This window comes from Myzus persicae, unplaced genomic scaffold, assembly GCF_001856785.1.
Source record: "Myzus persicae strain clone G006 unplaced genomic scaffold, MPER_G0061.0, whole genome shotgun sequence".
In the NCBI taxonomy this organism is placed as follows: domain Eukaryota; kingdom Metazoa; phylum Arthropoda; class Insecta; order Hemiptera; family Aphididae; genus Myzus; species Myzus persicae.
In genome coordinates, this window is record NW_019101147.1 from 314,764 (window position 1) to 341,226 (window position 26,463).

At 28.5% G+C, this 26,463-nt stretch overlaps 1 protein-coding gene across 2 annotated transcripts in view; it reads left to right on the top strand.

The window, feature by feature from the left end:
- LOC111027938 (alkaline phosphatase-like) overlaps positions 1-26,463 on the top strand; it is a 248,615-nt gene that overhangs the window by 176,546 nt on the left and 45,606 nt on the right. For both annotated transcript variants that reach the window (XM_022306441.1, XM_022306442.1), the window contains exons 6-8: positions 7,680-7,887; positions 11,951-12,091; positions 18,148-18,342. In XM_022306441.1, the coding sequence (XP_022162133.1) occupies positions 7,680-7,887; positions 11,951-12,091; positions 18,148-18,342 (544 nt within the window). The remainder of the gene's footprint in view (positions 1-7,679; positions 7,888-11,950; positions 12,092-18,147; positions 18,343-26,463) is intronic.

Consider the following 26,463-nt stretch of genomic DNA (forward strand, 5'->3'; position numbering starts at 1 on the left):
GAAAAGTCGTTTAGTGTTATGCACAAGCCACAGATTAATAATTCGATATAAACGGCTTGTTTTTTGGTTATCGCCCACATTTACCAATAATATAATCGTTTCAAGTATTGGAAGTGGTCTATAATTTGATAGGATGAACAATAAAATCAGAAAATTATCGATAAATGTCGAAAGTTTGGAAATTTCGTTGTTTTCATTATTTTCTGTTTTAAATGGCTATCAAAAAAAAAAAAAACATGAAGCACAATAATAAGTTGTAAGATTAATCATTATACAAAGTATGACATCGTATTTACTTGTACTCACTGATTTATATTAGAAAGCGGTATATAAGAGATAAAAAAACCAGCATTCTATTAGATATTGTTCATCTTCATGGAAAATTGAGGAATTATTGATATGTTTTTGGGTATAAAAAAGTGCAGTGGAAAAATATCTAGTCACTTTTTATATTTTGTTAAGAACTGAATAAATTAAGAACTAAAGATTGATTTTCAATATATATTGTATCTTATTTTATTGATATACAAAATTTCTATGGCGATAAGCAAAGCATTATATACAAAATGGTTAGAAAAATCAGCTGGAAAAAAAAATGTTGTATTCAGCCCAAAAACATATCTATGTTAAAATCCATAAAATTTAAAAATTGTAAAGGCTGTGCTCTCAGCGAGTCAGCAAAATCTATCCAGAAAGTGCAATTTTGCATATGGACTGGTACAATTTATATTCTTGTAGTCAGTGCAGCCTGAGCTTAACCAATGACAGTAAGAAAAACCTAAATATTGTTAAACCGGAGCGTTTTCACAAATCGTGTCGACTTATAAGCCGATCGGGAACTAGAAATATATGCCTCAATCAAATTCCAAACCCGAACGAGAGACGTGTAGATGCAAAAACTTTCCGGAACTTTGATCCCTAATCTTCCACCGGCTTGCCCTACCTGCAGCTGTGCTTTAAAAAAAAAACAAGTTAGGAAAACTCACCCTCTGAGATCGCTAAATTCTTGGTTTCTAAATGTATTTTAATACAAAAAGATAACTATATAATTCTGTTTCTGTATACAATTTAAAAATAATTTGTTAACCTTTATATTTTGAAACTTTTTTTATATTGGCTAATGTGAATCTATTAAATAATGCAGGCTAGTATGAATTTACTTTGAACAATTCAGAGTTAAACATTTACTCAACTGTAATTAAGTACCGGTAACTAACGAACTGACACAATGAGATTATAAGGTCCAAATTCACTCAATACACTCATTTTAGAAATTAAAATTGAATAAAATTGTTGGACTAAAATATTTTAATCTACATTATACTCATAACGAATTATACTCGAATATATTTTTATCGGTAACCATACTCCCTAACTATTACAATAATAAACTAACATATATATCATGGGTTTTAAATGGGCAGTATGGTTTTGAATCCATGGCCAAGATGGCAAAATAAAATTCGATATAACTTTGAAGCGCACCTCCGAGGGAAGAAAAAACACTAAACGTTATTTTGTGCACAAGACTTAACGAAACGTATTTGCACAATAATTGTGGTCATTAATCAGGTAAACAGGACGAATAGGTTTCGTAGAATTCACTTGAAAACGTCTTGATCGGTGGCATTGCGTTACGTAGGTACTGACGTGCCAGCGTCACTATATATTATTATAACGACGTTATACCCCATAAATTGAAATCGGTTAACAAGATACTCGGTGTAGGTACTGTTTACTAAACACTTCTCGTTTCGTTTTAGATCGACTGCGACTCAGAAATTGATCCCGACGCGTATCGTACACACATAACCATCACATTTTTAGCCCAACGATTATAAATTTACCTCCAGCTATAATATGTGCACTTATTAATTGTTGAAACATTTAACCGGCATTTGGGACATTCCTTTTAAAAACAAATGTACTATCATAAATTCGTGAAGAAGGAATTCATTTATCGGTCACCGTTATTTATAGAATCTAAATGAATGCATTCACCATCATCACCATTAACTCACATTCCTTCAAAAAATTACTGCATTCCGACAAATATAATAATAATTTTTCAGAACACAAAGAAATAACTCTGAACAATTTAATACATAAATATATTTTTAAATAACTACACATAATAATACTCGTATTTTTCAGACATAATAATTATACTGACACTGCTAATGTTGTTTATTAATTTTTTGATGAAAGATTTCAACATAATATCATTGCTGGTTATTTTCTCGTTTAGCAGTGATGTTCTGTACATAATATATTATTACTTATTATCTTACAATACAAAAGGGGCCAGCCATGCTGTATGCGCAGTGGTGATCCTCAAGCTTCAATTTTTTTCTTATTAAAAAATGGTAGCCTACCAGAAAATGTGCCCTCTGCCTTAATAACCACTCAGCAAATTACAAAATGTGTCAAGTACGCATTCAAAAATATTAAATGTCTAAAACCAAAATCCTTTCGTTCCCTCAAAATATGTATACATTAAAATTACTACAAATCTCTCGTACTTGTAAAATATTCATCAAATACAGTATCAAAAATTATTTTAATCCAACTACCATCCTTTACAAATTATTTCAATGTCCTTATCAGTCTTTTAGTAACCTTTATCATTATCTTCTATTATAAATAAAATTCTGTCTAACTCTAAAAAGTTGGCATCTTTAACCTTTAACTCTAACTATTTGGAATCCTAAAAAAAAATTATGAATTTCTGTTATATTTAATAATTGCCACATTGTCATATTACTCGCAATGCAATTCATGTTAATTTTAAGATACTCGTATCAAATTCGATCATTTTTATAATTATTATAAACAAGTTGTTGACAAACAAAAAAAAAAAATTCAATAATTAATATTTGTACTCATGTCTCAAATGGACGCAGGTATACATTTGTCTTTCAGTACGTTAAATATTATACCTTGGGTATAGGAGGGTAACGGGTATTAATGCACATTCATGTGAATGTATCTTCAAACGACTAGAAATATGTTAGAAATCCGTAAAATGCATTCTTATTCTGAAAATTCCATTAAAAACATATCCATCAAAACTTTTTATAATTTCCTGTTAAACAACACAAGTTAATTAACTGCACGCGCAATTCAATGCTATGTTCCCTGTTCGACATATCTTATTTTATAATTCGAATCTAGATCATATGCGTCTGTACTATTAAATCCATTAATATTATAACGTACTCTTAAAGCAATTATTCTATACAATTCTAAAGTATGTAAATTTTGTCTTAAACAAATAAATGGAATTTTGTATTTCTCCAATAGTTGATAGGGTATGGTATAATGAAGACGATAACAATAATAATAGGTACAAGTCTACGTGATATGGAACTAAATTTCAATAAAAAAATTTTTTAAAAATGAAAATATGTTTTGACGTGTGATGTTTATGTTTTTAAACTCAATTTTGTTGTTCTTAAGTGACGTCCGTATTATAAAAGATACATTTATAATAAAACTCAAACTGAGGCAGTTTTACAATTACATTCAATATATAATTATTTCAGGAGTACAAAATAGTATTTTATCAAAAAACAATTTTTATTCTATCAGTAATTTTTTAAACCGTGAGTAAGTACTATGTGCGCTGAAATTTTATAACTCCTAAATTCTATTAGAGTTTCATAATAATTAATAATATGAGAATATAACGGAAAAATTAAACTATAATACAGCCATTCTTCGAATAATTATCTAATTTTTTAAACATTTTATATTAAATCTTCAATAAAAAAAATTGAGGCAATGCATCTTTAATATTTTGAAACATCTATTGCGAGTATATCAATTTATGAGAAACCTTGTTTTCAATTTTCAAGCTTTTTGACAGTGGGAATATTTTTTATCGATATTTATAGAAAAAATTAAAATTAAAAGATCGAAAACGTCTATAATATATAAATCTAAATCAGAGTTAAAATATTTTTAAAATTGTACAATGTATATAAAATGCAGTTATATACATTTGGTGAAAATTTCAAGTATCCAAAGTTATTTGTTTTTGAATTACAACAAAATAAGAAAATAGATTTTAACAATAACTAAAGTTTTACGTAATAATCCTCAAAAATTGAAGTGTTTGTTCTACTAAAGATCGTGTAAACACGGAAGACAAAACAGAGGGGAAATGGGTACCACACTGTACTACTGTAGGTATTGAGTGGATCACTATAATTTGTGTGTTAAATTTGTTTTCAATGATATAAAATCATTGAATGCGAAAAACGATTCAAAGCGACGTCTTTGCTTATATTACTAAGTATCATTATAATATTAAAATATAAATTATTGCAAGGTATTAAAGTAATAATTAATTTTAGTATTAGTAATACAGCAATTTGAATTAATTTGAACCACTTTTCTCTATGGGCGTCGAGTGTACCTTGTCAGTCAGTACTCCACTGTAATGGACGTGTTACATTTTAATTCACTGATAAATCATTGTGTACGATTAAAAACGATTAAGAGCAAAACGGTCTAACATTTTGGTAACTATATAGTTAACAAAAATATTACAATATTAACAAATGTTAGTATTTTTTTTCAATTCAAGATTATTTTTAAAAGTACAGTTAATATTTTACTTTTGGCAAAGTACAAACTAGATCCGATTTTCAGCCAAAAGGTTCCACCAGAGTTGAGATAAAATCAAAACATTATCTTCTACTATATAAAGTGTCTTCAAACGCTATTATAAAAAAAACACACATCATTATAAAATCAATACAATAATCGTTCCGCTTAGAATCTAAAATATGGCATATTTTATTCGTCTGAAGAGGTTATTTTTGTTCACCGAAAATTCTTCAACAACTTCTTCAATCAACGTTTATTTTTGAAAACACCAGCATGTAGCTGATATAACAATAATCGTACTTAAGACATGCCTTCCGCCGCAGGCTGTTCTCTTTAATTTTTGCAATACGAAACTGTACTTTAATTTGACTTATGTGTATCTTATGTGTGACTGTCATAGATTGCACGTCAACAACCCACATTGTCCCATTGGTTGACCCAGTGGGTTAGTTTTGCTCAAAAAGGTAATCTAATTAAATGCGTCAGGTTTTCCGACGATAAGAATTAAAACCAGACTTGTTCCGACGTACGTCAACGGCGTTACCCCGCCACTATCCTTTATCCTTATTTGAGTCAGTCGTTTAGGTACTGGAATTAATACTAGATAGTATAATTTCGTTTCATGGTTTTCTAGTCCCTGGTAATTGTTACCTTAATTTTGGCGCAAATAATTTGTTATAACTAATGGTAACTCACAATATGCTTCCAAATGACCCTCACGCGTTTCGTCAAATCTCTAACTTCAAGTATGATTATCTTCTTAATAATTAAGATAATAACTCAATAAAGCAATAGTTAGGCCTATAGTAGGTTAAACTTATTTTTGACAAAAAAATTACATTTAAAAATGTCATTATGTGTATAAAATTTAATAATATACTCTAAAAGTTGCATATGCCCACAAATAACATTTTTAAATTATAACAAAATAACTAAAAACATTATTTAAGGATTTAATATGTAATTTCGTGCAAAAATATGAACTTAAAATGTCTATAAAAAAACCTGTGTCCATATAATTTTTAGATTTTAGGGTTACAGTATAAACTATTTATGAGAATCGTTGTTTTAAATTGTCAATCATTGGCTATACAAATTGAACATTCCATAATTTTTTAACTACAAAATAATTTGAAAATATTCGACATTTTAAAAATTGTTGTCATAATTCAAACTTCAGACACGCATGAATGTATTAAGTTTAATTTTTTTTTTAATTTTAATTTTCAACAACTTATGAGCAATCTTATAATATATTTTAAAGTTTCCAGTCATAATTTCAACTTCTTATCGTGTACGCACTAAACAGACTCAAAACAATTTTTTGTTTAAAATACACAAACACATCTTTGTAAAATCAATATATTCAATACTTCGCTCAGAATCTTAAATGTTTGCACAAACTCACTCTTATGCATCTCTATCTTTTCTATACCACTTCTGGCCCTTGCGTCGGTCTTTTAAAACATATCTATGATCATTAATATAATAATGCACTGCAACTTTTTTTATATATAATGATGTACGTGTAATACACATAATATTGTATTTATTGGTGTATAAAAGTTTATTGATCTGAGTAGATTATCATAGTCTTTACGAACAACCATATATTTCTTAAATGTTCACAACATTTAGTATTTATCTGCAATATGTGATTCTTTGCATACACTATCAGTCTCATAAAAGATACTTCTTAAAATCATTCAAATACTGTAATTTAAAATATCAATTTATAAACTATTATAACATAAGTATATAGAATAAGTAGAAACTTAACCTAATCTTCAATAAAAGTATTTTAGTGCAAACACAGATTAATACTTAAAAAATTTTTAATTCAAAAATTCTTTGTCCAAGCACTTTTTTTCTAAAAGACCTATTGGAAATACTTATTAGTTATTCGAATTTTGAGTAGTTAAAAAGTATTTGAATAATTTTACTCTAATACTGTACAAAACTGAACACTTCAAAATATATGTATAATTACATAATATAAATATACTGCACCTATAGGTATACGTATACCATATTTATTATAATAAACATAATATTCATATATTTTCACATACATTTTTGACCATGCCAAACAGACTTTCTTTCCACATAAAACGTTCCATAAAATAATACAAAAAATAATAAGGATTTCTTACATTCTCAACCAAAATTAACAACCATGACAAATTATATAACAACTAGCAGTGGAATATATGTAGATTACCCAATATCAATCTAATCTTGTCATACAATTGTACCTTATGGAATACCAACCACTAGACTTCCAGTCATGCTCGATGTTTGACCTTTCTGTATTTAACTTTACACGTATCCATATTAACGCATATTCATTAAATCTAAGGAAATATTTAAACATTTGAACACCAAAAAAATAACTGTATAATATAATTCATCTACCCACTATTCTCTTTTACAGTCCTTTCCCTACGCTTTTTTTTTCATACAGCCATACCACCATCACAATTCCCGGTATTTCGGTATCCCAATGCACCTCTGATTGTTTAATGTTTTATTCAAGAGTTTAGTCATTAAATCATTTATTTTTTGTTACCATAAAATGATTACCTATACTTATTTTAAATTATATTATGTTAAATTCGTTTTCATTCATTATATTATTTCATCCAATATTCCTATTCTATGAGAATTAATAAGAAAAAAAAACATCGAAAAAATGAAATGAATAAATAATTTTGTTGAGTTATTTTAACATAAATCAAGATTCAAAAATTGTATTAAAATAATATACTTTAAAACACACTATGTTCGGTTTCCAAATCACACAAAAAAGATAAACAACACGTGACTTTTTAAACGTATTTTCTCCATATTAAAAATAAAAGTTATGTTCCTACCTACCTTTATATAATATTGTACATGTATGATGTATGATATTATTTTTTTTATAAGAATAATATAAGTAAATAGACGTCGAAAACAGATAGGTATTATACATAAATGCATATACAATGTTTCTGTTTTATTACGGAGTTAAAAATGTTATAGACGTTGAAATTATATTAATGTTTATTTTATTTGACTTTAAGGTAATACTAGGTGGTGGCAGAAGACATTGGTTACCAAAAGTAGCACAAGATCCAGAACAACCTACCGACGAAGGTAGACGATTGGACGGTCGGAATTTGATAGACGATTGGATTAGAGACAAAAAGAAACGAAACATTAAAGCAGAATATGTGTGGAATAATAGTCAGCTGGACAAAATTGATGCAAAAAATGTTGATTATCTTTTAGGTAAGTCTATGAATGATTGATAAAAATAAATGATAAATAAATAATAGGCTGTATAAGTAAATAAATATAATATATCTAAATATATTTATTTCATTAGGGAAGTTAGGATTTTAGTACTGTATGCCAACCTAGGTCACTTGTGTAGCATCTATTATCTACGTATTACAAAGACAAACACAAAATATTTAATTTATTTCATACTTGGATGTAATATTTTACAACCCCGGGAGGAAGCAAAAAAAACTGCAGAAGAAATACTTAAGTTTGTGCAATTTTATTTAATACGTCGAAAGCTGTTTTTTCCTTTCAATAAATTAATTGTATCATTTTATTTTATAGGAATGAATAGCAAATAATCGTAGCAATTAATACATTTGTATAATAGTTGAAGTTATAATTTTCTTTTAATTTAAAACGGTTTTTACTTATTTCACACTATGGAAGGCGTTATCAATTTTAAAACTTGACATAGACTGGCAATGACCCCTCGGTCATTAGGAGGCCTCGATAGAGCGAGATGAAAATCAAAGAAAAACATTGATTTCACACAAGATTTTAAAATATTTAAATTTAACATATTTACACGTTGCACATGGTTTGCGGTACACCGGTGTTCACTGTTAACAAATAATAATATTATATAAAATAATAGTGTTATGATTATTATTTTATGATAAAAGTGATCAACTTTTTGTCTATGTATTTTTGATGATAAAATATTTTGGATATTTTTAAACTATAATATACTTATAACATTATAGGTAGAAAGTTTTCACAATTTTACGATTTGTTTATATTCAATGGCATTTTTAATTCAAGATAAGATGTAATGAAAATGTGAAATATAATGCTCTATCCTATAGAGTCTATCGTGTAACACAAAATTCATCGTGGTAATTTAAAATGAGCAAACATTTTTAGGTACAATTTAAAGATTAATTTTATAATATCAAGATTGGATATTTAAGCGAACAATAGTGATTTTTCATTTAACGATTTCATTTATTTTGTCGTAATTCAAAAATATTATTCATATATATAGACTTTAAACCTTATATAATTATTAGAAATATTATTATTATTTATACACAATTACATATCTTAAAAAATACAGACTAATTACTAACCTATTCACATGCGATGTTTTAGCAAAAAATAATTTAATCAGCAATTCAAAAAAATATTAATAATAATGTAACATAAACATAAATTTACTTTCACTCAACAGTCAGAATCATCCTTTTTTTCAGGTTATGTGTTATTGAATTCAAATTTATCACACCCCTTACAGAGTAAATCCAGTACACTTGAAACGACACAGCTAGCTCTGCGGTTTTTTTATTACATCTTGTTGTACATGGATAAATACCGGTAATACTTATAAAATCATAATAAGGAGTCACAGGATTATTACTGTGAACTATTTATTATTTTAACCATTTTAATCTAAAATATGTTCAGTAAATAAAAAAAAATATTCATTATAAAAATAGATATAAATCCCGTCGCCTGGTAAATTGTCTTAAAATGTCTTAATATGTAAAGATGTTATTGTTGCAATAAAGATGATATTATTATTATTATTATTATTATGATAATAATTATTTATATACTAACTACTAGAAAATTCAATCCAGACCGGAAAAGTTGTCTAACACGCCAAGTCATACTATTAACAAATTTAACCTATGATACTGATAAGGATTACAATTTTTTTTTTTTAAACTATAATATCAAATTTCCCCTAGGTATAAATATATAAAAATAAATCAATAAATATGGATAAAATAAAAAAATGGATGTTTTGGTTTTCCTATACAGGCACAGATTTGACAACTACGATAGTTTATTATTATTGTGATATTAAATTCTTGAACAATGACATTACATTTTAAAAATGATTCTGTATCAGTTAAAGGTACTTAAAACCACACTTTCTAGCATTTATTGTTGGTAACATTAGTTGTTATAAGTTTTTGTTTACGATTAAAGAAACTATTGAAAAAAACAGAAAAAGATTCGATTTCCGAATGTCGTAAAGTGAAACTTTTTGAGCACTGTGACCCGAAAGATAATAATAAACATTGTTGTACAACAAAAACATTATCGATTAACCCACAAATTTCAATCGGTTTCCACTCCACGATACCACAATAAATATATATGGAACTCCTCGATCTCAGACGTATAATAATACAATGTTATGCTTTTTTTTTAATTATAATAATATGTCATATTTTATTATGTAGCCTATAATTATACACCATTGTGACAAACAGAAGTAAGTGAAGAAAAACTACGTCTTAATACCTTGTACAATTAATTGTCTTTATAAGTAATCAAATAGTTTCATTTATTTGTTAGTTTATTACTAATAATTTAAAAATGTATAGTAAAAAAACTCTTTCAAAGTTCAATATTATGTTTTCTAGTATAAATATCATATCATTAATAAATTCAGAATATTATTCAAAATTTAAAAAAAATAATTATCATTTTTTTGGAATTAATACCAATAGATTTAAAATGCTGCGAGCACGATATGCTTATAATACTCATATTATATCGACCGTGTTTTTAAATTTGTATTCAATTTATTATTACACTATTGCGTTTTTTTAATAATATTGCAGTCTAATAAGTACATATTTTATTGGTCATAAGTTACTTCTAATAAAGAATATCATTAATGATATTTTTATTGTGATTAAGATACTTTGAACGTCGAAAAAAAATATTATTTTTCATTTCAAACTGAAACACATTTTGTTATCAAGTTATAACAATTCATAAAAGTAAATTTAGTTTTTAGTGCTGGCAAGTGGCAGTAAAAAAACATAATATTGTATACATTTTATTAGACGGTCTGTATAATAATGTTTAAAGTGGGTTAGTATTTCATGCATTCGTATGCGTGTGCAACGTTATGTATACAAAATACGTACATAGGGTCATGTATGAATGTTTGATGTACATAATAATAAGCGTGTCCTTATGTGAACTATGTGTACTCACAAAGTGGTTACTGGTTATATTATTATCTGTGCCAATTCATAAGTTCTTTTTTCTCCATATATTTTTGAATATGTTTTTTTTTTAATTTGTTCTCATATAATATTTTCCTATACACAGCAAACAAAATGTCCAAGATTAAATAGGTAGTGCAGTAGAGACCATTAAAAATAATATCTTACAATGATTTCTTAAACATATAATGTACTTACCTACTAACCAATACTTATTTTTCGATACGATAATTGGTTATGAGTCCATATACAAGTTTTATAACGTAAATTCACAAGATTGCCCATATTAAATTTCAAACGTTCTTTGAGACCTAAGAAGTTTCCATGTATGATACTTTTATTTTAAGGTGTATAAATTCATAAAAATAATATTAAAAATATGTATATTAGTATTTATCCAAGCTGTCTAATAAATACTTTTTATTGAATTAGTAATTATAAATCATATTTTCTATACATAAATGATTGAAGTGTTTGATATTTTTATACAATTTAATTCGATTTCCCAGTAGTTAAAATGGAAATATAATATTAGATATATTTTATGCTTTATGGTTCTATTACTATTTTTATATAATTGTTCTTTCCTTCAGAAGTTTACATTATTAATAATAATTTATCATTTAAAGTTTTTTTAATTTTATTTTTTTGTCGACTTCCATTAATTAATTGCTTAATTAAATCATACATTATGTCTTAAAGTTCTGATTGAATTCTCGATATGAAGACGCTGTTGAAATTGAAAACTTTTTAGTAATTTAGATAAAAATACATATTGCATTGTTCCCACGAACCATGTGAAATTTAACACCATGAGAGATTCTTAATGGGGTGGTTTTTTTTTCATTAGTACTTTTGGAAGGGAACTTTTTGGAAACGATTCAAAAACAAACAGGAATTGTGGCAAAACCGGTGTCTCGTGACGATCCTTGGTTGGCCGCGAGCCCAAAATATCGGCTGTTGAAATACATAATGTCTTTGATACAAAACCGCTGAGCAAAGTCAAATAAAAGAAATCATGTTTATATGTGTCCTAGGTTTGTTTGCGTATTCGCACATGGAGTTCGAGGTGGACCGAGACAAAGGACAAAACGGTGATCCACCCCTGCACGAGATGGCCGTCAAAGCGTTATCTATACTCCAGAAGAACAACAAAGGATTTTTTCTGTTCGTTGAAAGTAAGTTTATTTTGAATATTTTGAAGATTCGCATATCAGAATAATAGGTAGGTATATGCTTACATCAGTCGTGATAATTATTATAGTTATACCAAACAAATTAAATGAAACACAATTATCCCAAATCCATACAAATTCAAATATGGACCATCAATAATCTGGATAATTTATATAATAATACAATATCGTCTACATAATTACATAATATATTATTGTGTAATTTCATATAGTTTGATAGTTATTTACATTCAAAGTATGAAAGGCACAATACAATATACCAAAATATATGACATTGAAGGTTAACCTAACCTAACTAAACACGTAATATCCATTGTAAACATGTGTTTTTCTTTTAAAACATTAATAATTAAGCTAATTAAAATAAAATGTAGCTTTTTTTCATTTTTTTTTGACAAAACTAACACTAGGTATACGTTTAAAATTAAAGTCTATGCGTGTTAATTATTCAGCTTACACCATATCTAAACTAAACGAAAAATAAATTGCCCTTTCTCTAAATTACATTATAACCTAATTTTGTTAAAACATAAAAATAAAATAAGTGCTCTCACTTCGTTGAAGTATGCGTGTAATAGGCAAAAAGGTAATCTGTATACACACATATAATTACTTGTGTGAGAATTAGCTTACAATATTTTAAAAATAGAATTTATTCTGTCAAATTATCAAATCTTACTACCAATATTATCCTGGCGTCCATCCTCCTCACAAGGTTGAAACTCTCAAGGAAAATAACAACAATAACTTATCCAAATTAGACAAGGCCTCATGAAATTGGGTATTATAAAGTCTACCACTACGTAACCATGACAAAATAAAATATTATTTTTATATTGATAAACATGGAGGTACTTAACTCCTGTACATAAAATAAAGAACACAATAATTGGTTTTAGGAAAAATCCTACATATTTTACATCTTAAAATAAAGTTTTTCAACATTTAACTGAAGACATCTAATGCAAAAGTTGAATAATTCGAACACTGAAACTAAATTTTCTTCAATTTAAGTGTTTGAACGACTGTCTGTTACAAATTATACCTAATTTACAATGTACAATTATGTATGTACCTATGTAATATTATATATCAAACACATCATTATTTTTACAAATAATGAAAGAATGTAATCGTTCTTGGAAATCTCGGCATTATTTTTATAGTTTATATATGTAATAGATACGATAACAAGTAAATTGTATTATGAAACATAAAATATTGTTTCGTTATTGAGAGTGACTAATACGTTATAGAGAATGAATTGTCTAATGGGTTATATAGCAAACCAACCATTATTATGTAATGTTTACGTTATATAGAGTTTTTCGTTGTAAAGAGTTTCGTTATAAAGAGTTTTCACTGTATTTACATATTAATGACATATTGGCTATTACATATTTATGTTAACGTGTAATATATTTATTTAGATAACGTTTAATATCATTACTACTCATTGTATACTCGTTTATTATTATCTCCAAAAAATTATAATAACGTTAAAGAATTTCTTGTTCGTATTTGGTCATCATTCAATCATCAGTGTAACTAGTGTGATAGTGAAGTATTAGTCCCTCTTAAATGTATCAATATACCTCCTGGAAAGTTCTATACAATAATTGGAAAAATTATCAAAACACACATTATTTTCAAACAACCTATCAACGGTGTTTTTTGTAAGCTTGAAGAATAGATTTAAGTATCATCTTAAAGTAAAAACTGTAATAAGCCAGTTACGATGGATACTGGCTTTGTTAGTGATGTATTATATTATAATAATACATCATTATGTGCGTTTGGTATTTCGAAAGTGCAAAATTAAATTTAAAGCCATTAGTCGTATATACGAATCGTTTTGGATTAATTAATTACAATTAATGTAGTCGCTCGGAACGATAATATAAATTAAGAACGTCCATAATCGATATCTTCTGTAGTACATATAGGTATACCAAATAACCTGATATCGCGGGCTAGTCTTCTTATTATTATAATAACGACTGTTATTTATTATTATGTATAGCTTCAAAATGAACGTATGCCCCATCCAAATGGCGGTCTCTCCTACAGGATACTCACCTGCAGCTTAAAATAATATTATGTGTGTGTAATACTGTAATAGTATAATGTGCATACAATATATATTGAGATTATACGGCGATGACACGATAAGTCAAATATTCGAATGTATCGTACTATAATAGTAGGTATATGTGGGTATATGTCATCAAACATTTTGAATCACTAACAATTTTTGTTAGTTGTTTTTTTTCTAGCCTCTAACAGTTATTATAAGGGCCATAAGTAAAATATGAATTCGGTTCATTAAAAATATTATGCATAGATATGCAACTGAAAACGCGAAAAAATATGAAACTTTAGTATCATGTCTGGGTAGTCACAAATATTAAAATAATTATGCTTTTCCGGCTCCCTTAAAAAATGTATTAGTAAATTCTCGAGAACTTTTATACTGATACATCTTTTTTGCTAAAATAGCATTTAAAAATGTCATAATCTGTATAAAATATAATAATATACTTATTCCTTATACTCTAAAAGTGTCAAGCACCCACGAATAATATTATTGAATTACAACAAAATAACTGTGTTTATATATTTTTTAGATTTGTTGGATGTAAAATGTACTAGGTATTCATGTGGAACCTAATTTTAATTTTTCAATATTTAGCTATAAAAATTGAACATTTTATAAATGTTTAACGACAAAATAATTTGTACATTTTCAATTTGATAAATTTTTACAAAATTTGAACTTTAAATTCTTATAAAAAATCTTGCTTCTACACTTTTAATATTTAAACAGATATTATGGCGATGGTCTCTTATTTATTTTTCAAGCTTTTTGACCCAACGAATACAATTTTATTGACATTTAAATAAAAAAAAAATATTATATTTTATACAAATTGTACTACGAAACTCAGTGTACCAACACGTACACAAAAAACATATACAATTGTAAAATCGCAGTATATAATAGTTAACTTCTGAGTAAGTTTAGTTAAAACAGTTAAATAATATGTGGTGAGAAAAATAAACTGGCCCGAAATTCAGCTAGTGGTGGCCGATTAGTAATAATATGATGACGGTGGCTAGTAATAAACGATGTTTTGTTTTACTTAATCAGCGACGGCCTAGGACGAAATTCAAAATCTGTTCACTTGCAATTTATTCTTCTGACTACTGTTACCTGCACCATAAACCTGAAAACCCCAAAATGGCTGAATAACATAACATTAAAACCGCTTTCGACGTCTGAGCAACATTAAAGTACATGATTAAGATCATCAAGGAAGTCGATTACCAGACGATGGAAAACGAATTACGCGTTTTTGACAACTATGACGAAGACCCGAACATCAGAGATTTAGCGATGCTTCTGAGTTATGCGACAAAGTTCGTTGAGGACGATGCACCGTCGATCATAATAACTAAACCGGAAGAGGACTCTAGTAATGGACCGGAAGAGTTGATAATAGAACACGTGGTGGTCGCGGGCGTTGAGTAGAAAGCGGAAGTAATAACGCAACATGACGATGCGATGAAAGTCAACCCGACGAGGGGAACTGAGGTCAGAAATAATTTTGGGAACTTGGTCAATTGGTTGGACCCGGGGGTAACAGCAACAACATGCGCACCTCTTAGTGCGCGGACGACGGAGCTCGTCTCTTCCGCTTGGAATGGCGTCTCAGGTGCCGTACGCGTGCTCTGCCGTTGTCCCCGTAGTGAAGGCGTCTGAAAGTTCCCCCACCCCCTCGCCGAGGGCAGCAGACAAGGTGAGGCGACGTGGGATCGAGTAAAGGTAAGTGAAAGGGCATTTTTAGAGTGATGGGCGGTAAGTCACCAATGCACGTTATCCGACCACTGGCGGTGGCGCGGCGGAAGTCCAGCTGCTTCGGTCGCGAGTGACGACGACGACACGATGACAACGACAACTGTGGCTATCGGTACCGGTGAGGGCAACGACGCCACCCCACGGTACCAGTGACGACTGCAGCGATGCACGAAGACAGTGCCGACGACCAGGGCTCATGGTGAGTGAGTAATAGAAGACTACAATGGGCGCTAGGAACACGGACGTCAGCATCGCTGGACTCGAGGGAACCAAACGTTTCGTGGTTCGGCGGTTCGCGACTACGGGACCATCGGCAGACACGGTGCAAACCGCAGCCCGCCAGGGTGAAAATCACGGAAAATATCAGCACAGCAAATTCTATCAGCAGATTCTCTCCCAGTTTCTCCTAGCGGTCTCATCTCGCCGGGCCGAGTCGCAACGCCTTGGGTCACCGCCGATTTCGCAAGCAACACGATAGTGTAGTCTTCGACGCTTAGGTCACCGCTTCCGTCGGCACGACAGTCGACGTCTTCAGCACTTGCAGGAGATCGCGCACAAGCCGCTCGTCGCCAACCATCATCCTCGTCGTCGATCTCGAGGCCGTCGTGGCCGGGCTTCGTCCGCTGCCAAGGTCGTCTCCACGTCCCATGCAAACGCGCCTGTGACCCTCGTCCGCTCCGCAGGACCGACCGTGAGAATTGTATATTGGTGACCAGTGGCCACTTACTTACCGCCGTCATCGCACCACCCACTCGACATCACTTACCCACCACATCGCCTGGTCTTTTCTGATGCCTTTTTTTTTTTAATTATATTATTTATAATGTTTTTTGCAATTGGTTGCTTTGCACCTATACTGTGTTTTTTTCATTTTTTGGCATACGACCAATTCAAAATTTTAATTTACTTTCATAGACTGATTTGTTCTCATATTATGTACATGTAGCATACAGTTGTAAGTTGATCAATAATAAAATATTTTGTTTACACAGTAAAATGTTGTTTCTTAATGTTCGTATTAAAGAGTGCGATTTTATATGTTTCGAAAGAATAATAGCCAATCAAACATTTTAACCAACAATATTGTTCTGTTTTGTTTCTCGGTATTATACCGTAATATTATACATTAACAAAAAATGGGTATGGTCGAATTACATTTATTTTAGTCGAACTGCACTGCACTTGGGTTTAAAAAAGGTATGCAAGGTAACTGCACTATAGTAAAATGCAGGTAATGGCCGAACTGCACTTGTGCTCAAAAAAGGTATTCCAATAAAAATATCATGAATTTGAAGAGCGCTGACAATTTTAGGACTGACATTGATTTTAATCATTGGCGTGGTTAAAAGTGGTTGTTTTGTACAAACAACTGTCCATTATATCAAAATAATATTATATATGTACGTAATATATTGAAACATCAAATATTTTTATTGTCATTATTTTAACTTTTTTTTTTAAAACTAATTTCGATCATTTTTTGTACTAATAATATATACACTTGTTCTAACCAACCGTCTCCCATCCCCCCCAAGTACCAGACAAATGACCTTAGTAGTTGAAGCCTTAATACAAAAAAATAAATATATACTTAAAAGTTTGTTATCCTTTTTTTAAATTGTCAAATATTATTAATTTTTGTAGTAATAAAAAACTGCATTAAAAAACCTGGTAAAAAGCTTTCGAACATATAAGTATTAATATATTTTTCAATATCATTAATATTTTTCTGGTACCGTTTAGTTGAAGGTCTTTTGTCAGTATTCTGCATTAAAATATAAGAATTTATTTGTAACTATAAAACATCAATTAATACAAATATATAAAGGTCCATCTTTAAAAATATAACTATCAACTATAAATTTGAAATAAGGGAATCTTAAGGGCCGTGGATTATGGAGATACATGTGAGAGGAGAGTGTGCATGTGTACCACACCGGAGTATAATACCCAATGGTATTATTTTAAAACTTTGGTAATCTTCAGAAAAAAACTTGAGATTCCTAATGAAATCCACGATAGCCACACAGAAAATATGTGCCTGGGGCTTGGACCAATTAAAATCAATAACTAATAACTTAAAACTATAACCATAATAATGTATTGGTTATGCAACCGCTTGTTTTTTTTTTTTTTGTATAACTATTATAAAGATTTTATTACTTGGGAAATCTTTCAGGTGGCCGCATCGACCACGCGCACCATTACAACAATCCTTACAGGGCGTTAGAGGAAACGCTTGTCTTAGAGTCCACGCTGGAAGCCATTTTGTCTAAGGTGGACTTGTCAGAGACACTCATCGTTGTCACAGCGGATCATTCCCACGTAATGACAATGGGAGGATTGGCAACCCCTAGGGGCAACGACATATTGGGTACGTGCAATTTCATCCCTACTCAATATTGTCCTACACTAAGCAATATTACGAGATGTCTTATTTATTATTTATTTTTTATCACTATAGTCCCAACCGAAATGTTTTACACCAGTTCGATTGATTACACTGTTTAACTAAAACTATTTCAAACGTATTTCTACTTTTGAAGTAACTTATCTTTGATCTTTGTTTATTTGTTGATGAAATAAAACATTTCAAAATATTAATGATAAAACATTATAAAAAGTACAGTACAAACTTTTCTAAAGGAGATTTGTAAATTCCTACTCAACATTCCAATTTAATCAGATTAAATCAGTGTTGTTAGAACGTGTAACTTGGCGTGACGGTGTTAGTAAAAAGTTACAAGCTAAAAATAAAAGTATTTTTTTCTACTTACCAATAAATAGTATTTACGTGTCCGTGCGGAAGTTCAAAGTAGTTTTTTGTTTTTACACTAAAAACCATTTTACTACCATACTAAACCCGAATCCACACCATACTACGTTCAAAATATAAATTGCGTATACTTATGAAAAAAAAAATATTATACATTCGCAACGCCCAAAAAATAACTTTACATGACTAAATTGATTTTAAAAGAACAGTTAAAACAGTTAAAAAACATATCTTTATGATTTTATTTATAAATATTTAGATACAATCATGACACTTTTCTAACGACTTTTGTTGTTTTGAAGTCGTAACTTAAAATTTGTTTTTTAAAGTTTGTATTTTACACAAATTACCAAAATTAAATTATTGCTTTTTCAAACAATTTGTCAATACTTATATTCTCGAATAATACTGTTTTATAGAATACTTGGTCGAATCATACCAGGTCAGCCTCTTTTTCTAATTATATTTTCTAATTTATTTATAATAAATATATAAATATTATATATTTCAAATAGTTTATTTTTCTTTTTGTTATACAGTATGTTCAACTAATGTTTTATAAAGCTTTATGATTGACATCATACATTTTTTATATTAACTTATAAGTAAAATGTGCGTTGTACTAACACACTTTAGAACAGTGTAGGTACATAGGTGTGTGGTATAAATAGCTTGAAATTAGTCTAAATATTTTTAACTAAGAAAAGATAATAATAATAATAATAATAATAATAATAATAATATGGTCAATGGTAAAACGTTTGAAATCAACAATACAAAAAATTATCTACATTTTAAGAAATTTAAAAAATATATTTATTGTAAAAATTATGCTTGATCTAAAAAAAAGTCGTTATGAATGTATTCACACAAAAATATTCTTCACAACCCTTATTCTTATAATAAAATATGATAATGATTAATAACCATCCAAAGTTGACTTACACAGTTGTATTGTATTATTTTACATCGTGAACCCAAGATGAATTTGATTGTTTATAAAAGTATATAAAATATTGAGGGCAATAAATTAATCATTAAAATTATTTTTTTTAAATATATTAAAATATGCTATAATAATATTTTTTTATGTCAAAAATTCTTCAATTCGTATTATGTGGGACACTGATTATAAGTGATTACATTTATTTATTTACATTGAAAAAGCTTAAAAGTGTGGGTTAAGAACCAACCAGTGACGGAACTTCAGTGAATTGTTGTGTTTATGGTGTTAACTAAATATTAGGTCTCGCTGGCATTGTCGCTTGAACCTACTGGGAGAGGCTGAAAATAAAGTTTGTTAGGAAGTTATGAACTAGGGAATCAACATAACAATATTATAATAAAATACATTTCGACCTTAGGTGTATGTTTTTTCCTTTTTTCAATAAAGATGTCAAGTATAAGACTTACCTTGAAGCCTGGTTATCTATAGATGTATAAGATATCGAAATAATAAGAAAGAAGTATTGATCATACATTTTGAGTTGTGACATAGATAATTTTGTTTTTCTAATCGATTTTGAGATAAGCTTTGTTATTACCACAAAAACGTAAGTAATAACATTGGTTTACAATAAATTAATAATCTTAACTTATTAAATTCTGAAAACAATTTAGCATGCTCCTAAATTTTTTTTCCATTGCACTAAACACAAAAACATATCTCTAATTCCACAATATTGTCTTTGCAGAAGAAAAATATTTAATTATATACTACAATTATAATTTAATATTTAAAATATTTTTTTTGGATTAAAGACTACCGAGGAATTGTCTGGTGACGGTGCTATAACAAACAGTAATCGAATTCACACTATGCACTAGGAATATCTTTCACTCCATATCTAGTTAAAACCAAACAATATATTTTAAAGAGTACCAATGTGTTTGTTGACCAACCAAATTATTTATTCTATGATACACTCGACTGTGAACATATTTTTTAAAGTGAGAATATCATCGTAACTTACAATATTGAGTAACAACAGTATGGGTTTCCAGTTAATACCACAGTATAATAGGTATTGAACTATTGAGTCATAATAACATTTCGAATGTTTTGTATCGACTTTAACGAACGGATGTCAGAGCATAATGGTGATCATAAAAGTACATCCGTAAGAGTATAATATGAGTACATCATAGTATTATATAATATGGCTTTTCCGGGAAATATAATATTATATAGGTATATAATATTTATCATGCATATATATTTGCATTCTACACTTTTATGAAACGATGCGAAAGTTGAAAGTTGAATGTTTATTTTTATGTTTACTGGTTTTTCATTTCCTACTTTCTGTCGTGACATAAACGAGTTTATAAATGTATACATTTTACATTTGAGAAGATCTGGCGGAGTAAAACAACGTAAGAATTGTACGACAGTTTCATCGTCTTTCATTCCTTCGTGACACAATAGGAAATATAGCTACACGGAGTGTAAAATAAATAAAATCCTCATATCTTTCCTTGTTTTGTTTTGTTTTTTTTATTTTGTATGGATGTTTATATAGATGCGTTTTATACACAAAAAAAAAATCAAATAAACCGTACAGCGAACGCAGAATTGCAATATTTTAACTTTAAAGTGAAGATATAATATTAACGAGGACACATATATATATAAACGTCTCGACTCGTCATTAGCGCCGTGCTAGGATATAAAAAATGCATGTGTTTTTCAGAAATTCATGAACAAAAAGTTCTCAATTGATATCCATTATCGTGCAGTGTAGTATATTGTTAATAATATAAATTGGCCCTCGTAGACTTCACACTTCACTCACGTGTTGTATGACATAAACCTATACCGATACCGACGTACTTAATGATAACTAAAATTTTATGAACACTGTCGTTTTTGGCCATGCATAATAGCTATTAGGTTTTACATTTAGAAATATCAATTTTGCAAAAAACGATGAACAATCGTTAAATTGTTCAGTCTGTTTGTACATTTAAAAAAAAATAATCACTTCAATGTGTTGCTAAGTCCATAAATACTATGAAGTCATACAAACAATTAATTTCTACATATCATCAAGTATAAAAAAATTGTCAGTTTGCATTTCATGTATTTACCATCACTATATTGTAAAAATTTCAGTTTAGAAAAAATGTGTTGATATAATGTAATGTGATAATATGACACATATTTTATTAAATTTAACTGATTTTTTTAGTTTATTCTGATACACAAAAAAAATATATTTCCATAATACATTTATATAGAAGATAAGTTTACATTGTTTGTATTTAATTGCATGGTTGAAGTCCTGCATAAAAAAAAAGTAAACATTAAAGTAATTTGATATAAAATATAAAAAAGGATTAAAATTAGAAATACTGCAGCTTTCGAAAATAAATAATTCGTGATCGAATATTTTGTTTTTTTATGAAACCGTAGAAAAAGTGTAAAATTATTAAGACTATCGACATGAAAATAATATGTATGACTATACATTGTATTTACAAACCAAATTCCATTACAATAATGAACATCCAACACGACACAATTTGTTTTTTATTTATTTTGACATTTATGTTTGGTGATGACTTCTTTAACGAAAACAACTTAGACTCTAAGGGAAACGTACAATAAATCATAATCCAAAAGCAATGACATGTACGATTTATTGTTGGAACGTTATTTTTTACCAAACTATGTTCATTTACCATGACCCTAGCTAAATCGAAACCCTCCGGAAACCACAATACCACAGTTATATGTATAATTTCGTTATCAACTTTTTCTCGTTCATCTAAAGAGGCCACCGCGTAAATGACACTTCGGGGATTTATTTACCCCGAGTTCGAGCTTTTAATGCAATTTACATGATTTCAGTACTATAATCGTTCAAATTATTGATTAAATGTACATGTATTAAGCATAATTGTTATGCACTGGGCAGAATAATACTATATGAAAAGAATATTCAGTGGTTAAAAAAATCATTCCATGACTTTAATAAGTGTTGAATAAAAATTAAGAGAATGACAGAATTATTTTATCATTGATCACTCATTAAGCATAAATGTTTTTTTGAAAAAAACATTTCACATGGTTTCTAATCGTTAAAAACAACATATATATATTTTTATCCTAAACATTTTGCAAGTTTTTACTTTTTTAAATACTCTTATATTCCAATAAAAAATATTGTTTTTAATTTTGATATATGCTGAAATCGAATAAAATGTATTATCGGGCGCAATCGGTCTATCGACCCAGAAAATACCGAGTAGAATAAATTGGTATATGAAAAGGTCATTTTAAGCAAAATTGATTAACTCCCTTTACCATTTAACATATATTATAAAGGAACACTTTCAATTATATATATTTATAATAATATAGTAGGTGCATAATAGGTCGGAGATGAGGATAAAATAATTATAAGTGGAAATACTAAGAGTTCAATATTATCAACTGACATTTACACGGAAACTTTATTCAATGAAAACAATTTGTTTTTGCTGTTCGTGCTATTTTTGTCCACTAAGGTATAAATGTGTTTGAGCTTTTGATGTGTGATTGTTCAACGTTAGGCTTTAGGTTGCGAAAAACTAGTTGTATTGTTTTTAATCGAGTGTTTGATCATTATTTTTTAAACAATAATAATAATATCAAACGAAATTTCTTAACAAAATTGTTGCATGTTGAAAGCACCTGTACTTATGAAACAGTATAAATTTTGATTAAATCTGTAAATGGTTAAAATGTATTATTCAAATATTATACCTAAAAATATTGAGTATTATATCTTTTTTTATTTTTATAGATCTTAAACATCAGCAGTTAAGACCATTTGTTTTCCCAAATTTGTACACAAAGTTTATAATATATAAATATAAATGTATAAATGTGCTTACTGTTCAGTGTATATATTACAATATAATAATAAAATATATGGACATAGAAAAAATATTATTTCTAAATTTGATTGTCCCAGCATGGTTTGTTTGAGGAAGTAGATAACGTCACTTGATATAGTAGATTCAACGTTATGTCCATTCGATACGTTTGGGTTGATTTATTAGATTATAAATTATATTTATTTTCTATTCAAATAATGAGTCTACAATACAAGGGCATAATATTATTTTAGTGGCTTGATGTGAAGCAGTGTTTGGCATCAGTTACGAACATTTTTTGAGTGCCAGTAACGGCCGTTGTCACAAGTTCCCAGATGGGTGACCACTCGGATTCTTATTGGCAATCCTTGTCACACTTACACATGTGTCAAATCAACCGTACACTCCCACATAGTAAAAACCGTCTAATAACCACGAGGTTGATGCCATAAAAAATATATTATTTTATATAGGTATTTCAATTTATTTTTGAATTTTTCAAGTCATAATATATGTGTTTACTGCGTATAATTCAGTATATTTTACACAGCTGTACATAGTTTTACATTTTCAGTTGTTAGAAGAACTCAAAATAATAAATTGTCATCTTATAAAGTTGTTATTGGTATTCACTTAGGATATAATTTAATTATAATAAGTTATTAAAAAAATATACCATCATAAATGCACATGGTGTTGTTATTAGAACCAGTGCCGTGTCTATCTAATATATAAATTTACATTTAACAGCTGCATTTATGGTTTGTATACCCATAACTCAGATTAAAATTGGGGTATGTGTGCATATCCCTATTTAACACAATAAAATAAATTAACTAATAATATTATCAATTTTAACTTTTTAAATTGTATATTAAACGATTTTTATAATTTAAAATAATTTGAAATGAATAGTAGTTAGCACATAATTAATTTGTATTATATTTTAAATGTAATAATACTGATTAAATAAATAATAAATAACAGAATGAATACAGTACTTACCTATAATACCTGTTACCTAGCATTTCTCACCTTCCATTTTTTTTTTAAATTTATTTATTCAAATTCTAATTTTTGGAAGTTGGAAGACTATATTTTCAAATACTTGAAATTGTTTGTTCTACTTAATTAGTGTCCAGTAGAAGTGAATAACAACCTGTTTTTACTGTAAATTATTTAATAGATTTTTTTTTTTAAATTTAGATGTACCTAATTCAAAATTCAAATGTGTAGTTTCTGAGTTGTTAAAATATTTGTACTAAGGTATTAAAAATGGTTTTTCAAAAATATAAAATAGACCTAATATTGGAACTAGTATTTACTATACTTTTACCATTTTTACAAATTATTAATTTTGATAAATTAATACTAATAATAACTAAAATGTTCAAATCGCCTTTTAACCGTAAGACACAAAGTTAAATAACTACTCGTACGAATTTTGATTTTAATACGTCAAATTGTTCAGAAAAATTGTCCACTGAATAATTTATGGTTGAAAAAGGGTGTTCTCATTTGAAAAAAAAAGATTGTATCTCCACAGGGCGCTCCTTAAGTAGTAGAATATTTTTATATTTTCAAGAATTTGAGCATGTGGTTGGAATGTATATTTAAAATTAAAAAATCAGATTTTAAATAACTGCATTATTGAAGAAAAATGGGCAGCTTGCTTGGAGAATCACCCTAATTATGACATTCATATAATACGATGTGTTCAAAAATTTGGGAACACATTAATTTATTACTGTTTGCATATTTTTATACCGACATATAGCAATAACAGAAAACACTACACTATATTCATTAGGTAAAATATTCATTAATTACATCATATTATTATCGTTTATTAGTCCTCATTATTAGTCTAATGATAGTTTCCAAAATTTTTAAACTGTCTGTATATAATATTATGACCCTTCAATTTTTCAAAAATTGTATAGATGATGCTATCGAAAATATTCATATTGATTTTTATGTTTCATTTTGATTCAGAATAGATTAACTATTACAGTAAATAAATATAATTGCATAATTGAATAATTGACCACTTAAGTAGTGTAAAAATGTATTTTTTATCAAATATCTGTTTTTAAATGTAATGTCTCGATGATTAAGCTCTACATAGTGATCAATTCCATCCTTTTTGAATTACCTTAAGAATTATTTTCCGAAATCAATTTATTAACTATGGAAGTTTCTCTATTTTGACTAGCCCTAAGCGTAAAGTTTCCTAGATTGCCTTGTCATCAGAATATTTTGTATTATGGATCACAAATACACTAATAAACACAGACATAAAAAGAATGTTAATTAATTAATTGCTTTTAAATTTATAATTGACAGGCCAGTGCACTGTTACCAGCTACATATAAGCCTTAACAAAAATTTTAGAGATGTCACACAATATAATCTCTATGATTGAGAAATGGAAAAATAAATTATATAAACTTGTCTCAAATGTCTATGTCAATAACCCTGAAATAGTTAAACCATTGTACTGAAATGTGTTGATTATATTATTATACAGTGTGCAGTAAAACATATTTCTTTAGAAATTCATCGTCAATGACGAACATTCGCCCAAGAGGTAGTCCATTACTTCGCATTCGCCATCCTGTAAATCAGTGGTTTTCAAACTTTTATTATACACGGCACACCACATACTTAAAAAAAATTTCACAGCACACCGACCTTTTTTTTAGATGAACAATTCAATGCAATCGATAATTTATGGAAAACCCGAGGCACCCAGTTTGAAAACCACTGCTGTAGATCAATGATTTCTAATAGGTGGTTAAACCATTGTACTAAAATGTGTTGATTATATACAGTGAGCAGTTAAACATGATATTT